The 11,186-nt window shown below is 54.7% G+C and overlaps 3 protein-coding genes across 3 annotated transcripts; 2 read left to right on the forward strand and 1 right to left on the reverse strand.

The window, feature by feature from the left end:
• Positions 1–25: 25 nt before the first annotated feature.
• Positions 26–4,878, reverse strand: CDEST_08370 (Putative WD40/YVTN repeat-like-containing domain superfamily). The gene is made up of 3 exons (XM_062924529.1): positions 4,510–4,878; positions 2,606–4,448; positions 26–2,546 (listed from the first exon to the last, which is right to left on the reverse strand). The coding sequence occupies exons 1-3, from the start codon at positions 4,526–4,528 to the stop codon at positions 2,312–2,314; spliced, it is 2,097 nt and encodes a 698-aa protein (XP_062780580.1). The 5' UTR covers positions 4,529–4,878; the 3' UTR covers positions 26–2,311.
• Positions 311–2,056, forward strand: CDEST_08371 (Putative major facilitator, sugar transporter, major facilitator superfamily; the record flags this gene model as incomplete). Its single annotated transcript, XM_062924530.1, has 5 exons — positions 311–571; positions 626–635; positions 695–1,278; positions 1,353–1,452; positions 1,506–2,056. 5 exons carry the CDS (start codon positions 311–313, stop codon positions 2,054–2,056), a joined length of 1,506 nt encoding a protein of 501 aa, XP_062780581.1.
• Positions 4,879–6,297: 1,419 nt separating the features above from the next.
• CDEST_08372 (Putative P-loop containing nucleoside triphosphate hydrolase, DNA2/NAM7 helicase, helicase) lies at positions 6,298–9,365 on the forward strand (the record flags this gene model as incomplete). The annotated part of the gene is made up of 4 exons (XM_062924531.1): positions 6,298–6,531; positions 6,584–6,954; positions 7,003–9,174; positions 9,230–9,365. The coding sequence occupies 4 exons, from the start codon at positions 6,298–6,300 to the stop codon at positions 9,363–9,365; spliced, it is 2,913 nt and encodes a 970-aa protein (XP_062780582.1).
• Between the last annotated feature and the right edge of the window lie 1,821 nt (positions 9,366–11,186).

Consider the following 11,186-nt stretch of genomic DNA (forward strand, 5'->3'; position numbering starts at 1 on the left):
TTTTTGTTTTTTTTGTTTTGCACATCCGCCAACCACCTTTTGTACTGAACCCGGATCTCGTCGCAACTCTGTAGCGGCCAGCTGTTCGGGAACTCTGGCCGGTATTTGCCGGCGAAGAGAGAAGGGTGGTTCTGATACTGTGACCGTTGGATACGACATGACTTGTTCCCGCCAGAGCATTACGGATATCTAAATGAGCAATAAGATGATCGCGTCTCCTACGCAATCACCTATAACGGCTGAGGCCGATGATGAGAATCGCCCTCTCCTAGACAGAGTTGACGGTTTATCATTCAGCACCAGTTCCGCAATGGCCCCAAAAGATATCGAGACCATCGCCGTCGCCTCGGCCTTACGAAGAGGCGTTGAAGATACAGCCCTGGCTGAGGCCATCCGCCTCGAGCACAACTTGTCATTCTCCCAGGCTATCAGGCTTTACCCCACAGCAATCGGGTGGTCTGCCTTTGTGTCCCTAGGGGTCATCATGCTTGCGTTTGATCCGCAACTGCTGGGGAACCTTTACGCCACGCCCCAGTTTCAGCGAGACTTTGGTTACGAGTATGAGGGTTCCGTGAGTTTCTTGTTTTCGATGCTGTTTTTGGAATTTCCAACTGACCAGCTCCAGTACATTATCAGTATGACGCGATGTGCCCAACATTGATTCGTGAGCCCACAGTGTTGACACATTCATCAGGTGCTGCATGGCAAACCGGACTTTCTATGGGCAACCCGATCGGCCAAGTTATCGGCGCCTTGTTCGCGGCGTATCCCATGGATTGGCTCGGACGGAAGTTGACCTTCGCCACTTGCGTAGTCTTGACCGCTGGCATTGTGTCCATCCAGTTCCTCGCGCGTTCCTTGCCCGTCTTACTGGTCGGCGAGCTACTTGGGGGTCTCGTCCTGGGCATGTTCGTCGTTATCGCCCCGGCTTATGCATCTGAAGTCTGCCCCACGGCTCTCCGTGGCCACCTAACGTCCTACGTCAACCTGTGCTTCGTCATGGGCCAGCTTCTGGCTAATGGCGTCACGGCGGGGACCTCGAAGCTCAATACGCACTGGGCCTACTCTCTCCCCTTCTCACTACAGTGGCTCTGGATTCTTGTCATCTTACCCGGTCTACTCTTTGTGCCAGAGAGTCCCTGGTGGCTGGTCCGTAAGGGCAGGTTGGCCGACGCAGAGACGAGCCTCCGCCGACTGGCCTCCAAGGATTCAATGCCGCCGCCTCACTGGCGTTCATCATTGAGACCGACAGGCTTGAGCAAGAGCTGGAAGCAGGCAGTACGTATCGGGACTGTCTGAAGGGCGTCAACCTGAGACGAACGGAGATTTCGGCTGGTGCCTACTGCTCCCAGGTTCTCAGCGGCATTTACCTCATCAACTACGGCACATACTTCTTCCAGCAAGCCGGTCTGCCTACCGACAAGGCCTTTGAAATGGCCATTGGTTTCCTTGGTAAGCTACCAGCATTGGCTCATATGGTGTTGTGCAGTAACCGATTCTCATAGCTGTCGGGTTCCTCGGCACCGTGATGTCTTGGTACTTCTTGCTTCATTACGGCAGGCGCACCATCTACATCACCGGCCTGGCCGCTCTGATTGTCTTGCAGCTCCTCATCGGCGTCCTCGACTGTGTCCCGGGCCGGCCGAAGGGTGTCGCCTGGGCGGAGTCGTCTCTGATGCTGATCTGGAACTTTGCCTACGATCTGTCTGTTGGTCCCATCTGTTTCGTCCTCATCTCCGAAGCATCGGCCACAAGACTCCGGTCAAAGACGATTGCTCTTGCCACTGCCGCCCAGGGAGTCATTGGGATCATAATGACTGTCGCCATACCGTACATGATCAACCCGGACGAGGCTAACATGCAAGGCAAGCTCGGGTTCTTCTTCGGAGGCCTGGCCTGTCTGTGCTTCATCTGGGCCTGGTTCCGCGTCCCCGAAACCAAGGGGCGCACGTATGAAGAGCTCGACATCTTGTTCGAACAGCGGGTTCCGGCGCGCGATTTTAAAAGCCACATCATCGAGAGCATGACTTGTCCAGGTCATCGTAGCCCATTATAAAGGGTCGATGGCCTCACGAAGAGTATGGACAGTTGCTGCGACTAGAAGGGTATTAATGATGGTTCCTGAAGCCGCTACAACTCCAAACACGCATGTATCTTGCCCAACTGAAATTTTACACTGCCAAGAATGCTCCATCCATGCTCCTTCGTCTCTTATCCTAGAAAAGTAGCAGTCAAATGCCTTGGAACGGACTCTATCTCCCCTTTGTTTTCTAACACCAATTTTTTTGTTTTTTGGCAGGAAAGTATGGGGTCATGACTTCTCTTCGGTAACGCCGATTTCATACCCTATGAGGACTTCGGTGCTTGTGCCTTCCCAACCACGTGTTCCGGCAGCTGAGAGCATAAAGCGACATGTGCGGTCAATGTAGAGAGACGAAATGACACCGGCACGTGGGGGGCCAGGAATAATCAGGAAGGGGACCGTCGAGTGCTTGAAGGCCCGCGTGTCTTTGAGGTCGTACAGCCGAAGAATGTCATGCGAGGCACTGTTTGTGTGTCAGCATCGATACAGCATTTCAGCTCACCCTTTCTTTCCAAGACCTACCAGACCAGATGTCGACCATTCGGCATGGCTCGCACTGCGCTCACTGCTCCACTACCGGCCGGGAACTTAAGAACCCGTTCCGTCTCCCAGCCGCTCTTCGCTTTGTGGATGCTGTACTCTTCTACGGTTCCGTTTCGCCTGCCAGCATAGATCCAGTTGCCATCTGGACTCCAGCAGGCACCCATACACCAAGGGGGCACACCCCGCTGGTTGCTTATCCTAGCAACAGGGTCCTGCACGCGACGGTCCCACAGCCTGATCGTACCATCGATGGCTGCGGAGAAAAAGATCGTGTCGGCCGACTGGGTGGGGTCCATGGCTGGGACGGCGGGCTCCGACACGAATACCATGGACGGCGACCCGGGTGCTGGTTCATCCGCCTCCGTATCGGGCACCGGAGCGGTCTCAGAGACGTCGGGGACAGGAGGCTGTGCTTCAGCATCCGTTGCACCGTCCTGAAGCAAGGGGCCATCGGTTGCCGCGTTGTCTGGTCCTGATGCCAAAGGCTGGTGTCTTGAAGCATCTGGGCTAACGCTTCCCGGAGCTTGAACCGCCGGTGCCGAGGCCGAGTCAGCGTTGAATGCATTCGTCATGTCGATGTCGGCAGAATGGTCCATTCCCCCATCCTGTCCTGAGCCATCGTGAAGAGGCGGCATTCCCATGTCACCCATGGCCCTTGAAAATTCGTCGTCATCATCACCATCAGCACCATAGTTGCCCGGTACATTATCGCCGAAAAGAGACCCAGTGTCACTACCACCAAAGAGCGACTCGTGTGCGGGCGATGCCTGCCCTTCTGCAACCTCGCCGGAGGTGGCAGGCGCCAATGCATCACCCCCGTTCGGAGCATCCACAGTGCTGTTCCGCAAGGGCTTGCCGTTGTTCGATGTGAAAGTCGGGTCAAACTTGATTTCCTCCTCCATCGCCTCGGCGGGAATGGGGGCTCCGTTGACGGGACGAAGCTCAATGGCAGAAATTTGACCTCCGCTACCGTCAAACGACCGCTTCACACCTCCAGTATTCAGATCCCAGTCGTAGATGTTCTTATCCCAGCTGCCGCTCAACACGCTCTTCTCGTCTTGTGACAGTGTCAGGACGCTAACGGCATTGGTGTGTTGCTGCAGGCATGTGATGCGCTTTCCTTCGTCATGTCTTACACTCTGAAGGTTGATGCCGCCAGACTCCAAACCAGATAGAAGCCACAAGGCTTGTGAGTGAACGGCCAAGGAATACACGGGCGATAGCACATGCTCCTCGTTCCCTCTAGGGTTGGGTGGACCCGGTTCTTCGTTCTCCCAGTATGACATCAAAATGCCCGCCTTGACGACACTATCGACAAAGGGGTGCCGCTGTGCAACTGTCAGGAGCTGTTTACCGTTGATTGTACCCGGGCCGTCGTACTTTCGGATGTAGCCGTCCGAGCCTCCAGTCATCCAGTATCGAAGGTCGGGCGTGATGGCGATGGCGTTGATACTCGTTGCCTGCGGGGCGGCCATCGTAGGGACGATATCGTACAGCCGGGCCCTGACAGCTTCTGGCCGTACGGTCGGGAAAAGATTCGAGAACGGCATTGGCGATTTGCCTTTGCCATCTGGGGATACCCGCGCGCCAGTTGACCCGGCTCTGGAAGGCTCTCTTGCGTCTTCCTGTTTTGCTGCCTCGTCGCCCTTCTCTTGCGCATCGTCTCCCGTTTCTTCGCGTTCGTTTTCATCCTGATCATCATCGTTGTCTTCTTCGTCGTTTTCCATGTCCCCCTCGGCATCGTCTACGTCTTCCATGACCTCGTCCTGGTCATTCTGGTCGTTTTGGTCGTTCTGGTCATTTTCGGAACTCGCGTTGGAATCTGAGTTGCCGCAGCAGCAGGTCAGTAGAAGAGCGTGATAGTGCCGAGCGCGCAAACATACCTCTGTCATCGTCATCCATGTTCAAGAGCTTAGCAAACACCAGTCTAGCAGCTGATTATCAGGTTGAAGCTCAGGACGGAGTGGGGGTCGCGCTGTGGGCTCCGGGGGGTGTCACGACGTTGGCAGCTTTTGCGCAAAGGCCAAAGATGGAAGCTCTTTTGAGCAGGTCGCGATTCAGTGGTGCATTTACAACTTCTGGCAGTCACACAGTTCCAATCATTAACCAAAGCCAAGGCCAGATGTAGGAAACGTTGGCGGCAATGAGCTGTTGAAGATGTTGATGCCGGTGGTGGTCGCAGCTTCGCATGGAATCGTCGCGAAAGCTGACAGTCGCGACGTGACTGGGTTGGAGCTCGGCGCACCTCTCTGTGCGCCGCGCGCAGGAGAGTTTAGCGTTCCATTCTTAGGTGGTGATACGGGCGGGGGGGAAACTTACAAGTTACAAGGTTACCGGACCCAGTCACGCTAACTTACCTACCCTGGAACTGGACCTGCGCTCGTCCTACAGGAAAGCTCAGGTCCGGAATTTTGCTGATTCATAGGAAGCTTTAGGTTCTGCGCATTCCATAAAACTACGTTCTCATCAACGAAATCACACTATTACTCTCAGTATCACTCTCAGTATCACTCTCAGTCTCAGATTCGGTACGCATAACGTGTTTTCAACCAAGTTTCCTTGCATCGTAATTTATCGTGGATTGGGGCGGCCTCCTACGAGACCGCTTTAGTTAGGTACGTACCTTACCTTACGCCGTTCCTGAGCGTCCGGCCCGGCTGAACTTCGGGGACGCCCGGAGGAACGACGCCGGCCCCGCGGGAGACGAGACGACACTTATGTCTTGCAATCCCCTCTTTCATATTGGCATTCCTCCGGTCATCAGTTCATCAAGTGTCTGTTCACTTTCTTTCCGTGAAGCCTTTCCCTCCTACCTATTTAGTTTGAACCCAATCAAAGTATGGTCTCTTTAAGCAAGCCGGCCCGGCATGTCCGAGCACGCCTCCTGTCTGAGGGCCGGCAATCAAACGACAAATGACACCAAGAACGCCCTTCTGTCGCCAAACTGATTGGATACAACTATACCAGGCCCGGTTTCTGACATTTGCTATCACATCTCAGCACTATCTTGAGGGTGACATGATCGTTGGCCTCGTTTCCCTTCCACTTTTCATGCTGTTACAAACCCATCAGGACTTTGACCCGGATTGGAAGGATTACGCCAGACCACGTAAGAGCTGCCATAGCCCATACAGACAGGGCCTTAACTGGTGGCACTGTTTTTGACCATGCTTTTCTGCACGCAACCGACAACCGTCTTCACCGACAAAATCATGTGCATGAAACTCATAACAACACAGGCTAATCCGACAAACGGATTGGTAAGGTGTCGTAGCTTACCATCCATCACAGCCATGATCATCCACCCCCTTTCTATCTTAACAATACGGTATCTGGCCACGTAGCGTGCTCAGCGCTGATTACACCGTCACGCATTCTAATATGTTGAGCTTTTCTTCGTCGACCTGACAGTATCTTTTTCTGGCCCTCGCCTCGGATAGACCACCTTAGGCTGTGTCTTTCGTGGTTGGTTTCTCTCCTTCCATCTTCCGACAAACAGTTAATCTCTTCCCATAAATATCCGTCCTGCAGCCCTGCTTTCTCCCCTGGCACTCCTTTTTGTAATGTTTATCGACCAAACCCTAGCCATCTCATGCCCATCACATCGCAGAAGGCAAGTCAAGACCGGCCGAAAATCATCACTTGGTGACACGTTCATCTTCATGTACAGGATGAGTTGGCGCGATACGCCAGAGCTGCCCCTGGCCGAAGATGTTATGAAGGAAGCTGGCGAGCTTCCCAGGGGAAACCATCTCAACGCCGTCTATCTGCACAAAGACGCCTATTTCGAGGTCCAGTACGAACTCCTGAGACATGAAGGCGTTGAGCCCATCCGTAAAGCAGTGCAAGAGTACAGGTCAGCCCCTGAGATGATAGAGAGCGCCGAGACGTGTGTATACACCGATGTGAGAAGCCTCATGCCACTGGAGGTGACATGTGCTGACACTATATGTCTAGGTATTTGTCCGCGGCGCCAACATCATCCGACTCGGGGTAATGATCCGCGTCACCTTCTCTTCGGTGCGTGCCCGACATTTAATCAACTGGCCTGCCTCTCAGCGGCTGGTCCCGGGTACGATTGTGGCCTTGTCCCCTGCGTGGGACAACTTCCAAACGCGGTGCATTGTGGCTACGGTAACTGGTCGGTATGACGAACTCATCGACAGTCCAATGACACCCCCTCCGTTGGATCTCGAGATACACGATACCCAAACCACCGCTGCCCTCATGGACCCCGACCAGGATTACGTCATGATAGAAGCACGCTCTAACTACTTCGAGGCCGTCCGACATGTTTTGGAGGGTCTAAAGCAGACGGCAAAGGACGAGTAAGACTCCCCAGAGGCCATCACTACACAAAATTGAACAGTCTCTAGGTCACCGTTCGACAAATACCTAGTCAGAGGCTCCAACAGGGTCGATCGACCGGCATACATGCCTCGCTCCGCGTCCTCAGTGGATGTCTCGACCCTCAACGACAGCATTCGTCGATCAGCGTCCATGGGCATCCCCGTTCAGGGCGACATTACGAACCATGTGCAACTGAAAGCAAGACTGGACAAGTCGCAAATTCTCGCACTACAGCGAATGGTCACCAAAGAGCTGGCTGTTGTACAGGGCCCTCCCGGGACGGGGAAGACCCACACATCCATGGCAGCGCTGAAGGTTCTGCTGAGCATGCAGCCATTCGATGTGCCAATCATTGTCACGGCACAAAAGAATGACACTGTTGACGAGCTTCTTGTCCGTTGTCACAACCTCGGCATCAACTTCGTCCGTATCGGCGGCCAGTCCAAGAACAAGACAGTCTCTGACAGGTCCTTGGTCAGCCTCCGCGTGCAGTCTCGGGGTAATACGTGGCGGAGGGACGGGTACCAGAAACGCCTTGACGTTCTGAAATCCCAGGCAAGGCGTCTCTTGAAACGCTGTTTCCCTCCCCGTAACCAGCAGCTGATCTTGCCTGAACATTTCCGGGAGGTTGGTTTGATCAGCGCTAAGCAGTATGACTCCATCGCGGTCTCCTGGGATGGAGCCGTCAAGTCAATAGGAGGACAAGTCGCACGGCATCCGCTCGGGCCGTGGCTCGGTGACCAAGTACTTTCCGCGAAGCCTCATCGTAGCATCCACGTTCCCCTTGATGGTGATGCCGGCGTCGAGGTGGTGTCAGAGCATGAATCGAGCGAGGACGTTGCGGTTCGCAACATGAAGGAGCAGTTGACAGGCAAGCCCATTTTAATGTCGAGATGGAATAGCGTGAGATTGCCAGCCATTGCAGGGCATGATCCGGGTGGCAGCTCCCTGGCTAAGCAACTCCTCGACGGCAATCCAAATCTTTGGGATATTGCCCCTGAATATCGCGGAATAGTTTACCAGTACCTCGAGCGTCTTTACGTCTTGTCGACCAAGCTGGCTCTTGGCACCGTCTTCAAGCAGGTCAACGAGGTCGTCAAGAAACTCAAGTCGATCCGATTGAGAGAAGACGTCGACACAGTCCGCAAAGCAGGGGCACGCATCATTGGGTGCACGACCACGGGCCTCACCAAGTACCGCGGACTTATTGCTGCTACGCAACCACGGGTCATGATGATCGAGGAAGCCGCCGAAACCCGCGAGGCAAACATTACTGCCGCCTTGTTCTCCTCCCTGCAGCAGATCATCCTGGTGGGCGATCACATGCAGCTGGCGCCTCACGCCGACGTCCTGGAGCGGAGCAGGCCGCCCTTCAACTTGAACGTCTCGCTCTTCCAGAAGCTTATTGAGCGAGGGCTGGAGTACTCAAGTCTTCAAATACAGAGGCGCATGCCACCGGATGTTCGCAAGCTGCTAAGTGCTTGGTACCCACTCCTCGTCGATCACCCCTGTACCGAGAGCCAGGGCACGATCCCCGGGATGGGTGCGCAAACTCTACTTTGGTTCGACCACAGGCATGCCGAGTCTTCGGATCGATATTCTAGCAAATTCAACGCGTTCGAAGCTGATATGGTTGTTGGGCTGTACGACTACCTGGTACTCAACGGGACCATCCCGTCCGATATTACTATCCTGACCTTTTACAGCGGTCAGAAGTCATACATTCTAAACAGTCTCCGGCGAAAGTACAATTTCCCTAGTCGTTACGCCGGTGACGGCGAAGATGACGCCGGGCCCGAAGTTCAAACAGTGGACGGATACCAGGGTAAGGAGAACGAGATCGTTCTCGTTTCCGTGACCCGGAGTCCCAAGAACCGAAGCAAGCCGGATGCAGGCTTCCTCAAGGACCGGAGGCGCGCAATTGTAGCCCTCAGCAGGCCTCGACGGTTGCTCGTTGTTCTTGGCGACACGCAGAACCTCCTGGCTTCATCGGCCCAGCCTATCTGGAGCGAGGTATTGAAAAGAATGAAGTGCCCGCCCTGCAACTACATGCCGGTTTTCTGCGAGGCGCACGGCAGGGAGATTTGTGTTCGGCAGCCGGATGATTGGGAGAGATTGGCCAGCAAAGGAGGTTGCGGGATGCGCTGCGGGCGAAAAACCGGCATTCACAGATCGATGTGCGGACAAAAGTGCCACGGGTAGGAGGACCATTTCAGTTTGTGAAGCCAAATCCTTGCTAACTGTGATTCTCAGTGGTTCTTGCAAACCGGCGCTCGGCGCCTCGATCCCGGATAGATCTGTGGTCAGTACCGCGCAGACGTCTTCTGAGCTTTCTACTGTCACAAGGGCCTCCATGCTGTCCACCGAGAAGAACCTCATAGACCTCTAGTAATGAGCAACACACGGTGCCTGCATGGATGCAAAAGGCGCAGATCGGCATAGTCTAGACGGGAGACTTGCCTGGTTCCCGGGATATAGTTGAGCCTGGAAGTATGCAAAAGGAACTGGAAGCAAATAAGCCTGGATGGTTTGCCTTTCTCAACAGACTGTAAGTCGTTGCCTCGAGGTGAACCCGGTCAGTCGGAGACATGACTGGTACTGGTTTGAGACAGGCTGTACTTGGACATGGTTCGACTGGAGACCTCCTGGCGTACGAGAATCGAAACAGGTGAGAAACCAGAGAGCCATGGCGTATCATTGTAACTTCACGCAACGGAAAGGAACGCCAGATGGGCTGCTGGAGAGGTGATGTTTCGCCCAACATGTTCGCCATCAATCTTATCGATAGCTTATCGCATGATGTCGCTGCTGCCTCAGTCCTCGGCCTTCACTCCCCAAACGTCCCGGTCTCTTTCCCTCTTGCCTCAGGCCATCGCCAGTGACCAACTTTCGTCACTTTACCTACACACCCCCCTTGACCTGAAATATGTGGGAAAGCATGTACACTAACAAAGTACCTTCTTTTTCCCCGATGCGTGCGCGCACGAGGCGTCCGGGATGGCAGGGGTCACACCCGCTGCGGTTGGAATTTAACCTTGCTTGCGGGAGAGCGGGAGCGAAATTTTTTCAATCCAAGCATCAACGCTAGGAATCTCTTCTCTCTCTCTCTCGTCTCTTCTACACTGCATTAGATGGGGAAGGCTACACCTCACAGCTGAGGCACCTCGAGTATCCGCAACCGTCTGCAACGCTTTGCACCACTTCTCACGGGAAACGTCCCCAAAAGGTCTATGCAGTTACGAGCTGGCTGTGGCCTGTTTCTGTTTCCCGGTTCTATCGAGCCCGACAAGGACTGGACGAACTGTGGTTTGGAGTTGTTAAGCTCGAAACGGGCCATGCGCTGGAGGTTTAGGTATCTGTACTTCGCCGTGCGTCCTTACTCGGCTATGTTTCGGTCAATTGCGCTGTCCGAGTCGTCAACCGCAGGACACGTCCCATCTCGCTTCTCGCAGTGACGTTCGACAGAGTACCACAAAGCGGATGCCTAAAAGACTGGGATTTCGGGTACATCCAGGCTGCCCTATTCAACGACGCGGCATTTTGTTTTTTCAGGCTCTTTACAGATCCTCGCGACAAATACTGCTCATTCATTCTTATTGACCCTATCGCCAACGGCAATGTGGCATGGTCATGAGCGGGCGAGGAACTGTCGGGACGACCGCACGAACATGGCTCCCCTGACTCGTTTTGGGGGGAAACAGGGAACCTCGACAGTGTACCTCGGTTCATCGTTTCTTATAGACAGGGTCTCTCCATCTGCATGGGCTGTCAGCATTCTATTCACGTCAGGTCTCGATTCACCGGCCGGCGATAGGCCGCTAAGATTCGAGCGTGGAAGCGATTCTTCATTCTACTTACCCATGTGGACCTCTCTACCCGGAGACCGGTGGTGTGACTCCACCCCCGCATTGTTCGACAGGTGAGGAAAGGTGAGGTTGCAGGCGTGGATCGACCGAAGGGCCCTGCGGTGCCACCCAATGTCAGCCAAGCTCTCGGCACCCCAAGATGCCCCCCCTGCTGAGCTCTAGCGACAATGCAGCGATTGACACTTGCACCAATACCGCTGGATCGATCCGAACATCCCGCCCACGTCGTCGATCAACCAGCCCGGCCCGGGTGCTCCGCTAAGGAGCGTGTCATCGCAAGGCAGGGGCTCACCCTACGGTGACACGCTCATATGCTTCCGTAGGGCCGAGTCTGGGCATTCCAC

This window comes from Colletotrichum destructivum, chromosome 5 (assembly GCF_034447905.1).
Source record: "Colletotrichum destructivum chromosome 5, complete sequence".
Classification (NCBI taxonomy): domain Eukaryota; kingdom Fungi; phylum Ascomycota; class Sordariomycetes; order Glomerellales; family Glomerellaceae; genus Colletotrichum; species Colletotrichum destructivum.

Coding starts and splice junctions, on each gene's coding strand:
- CDEST_08370 (XM_062924529.1), bottom strand. Junction 2,547..2,605: donor AATGGTCGACATCTGGTCTG/GTAGGTCTTGGA, acceptor ACACACAAACAG/TGCCTCGCATGACATTCTTC.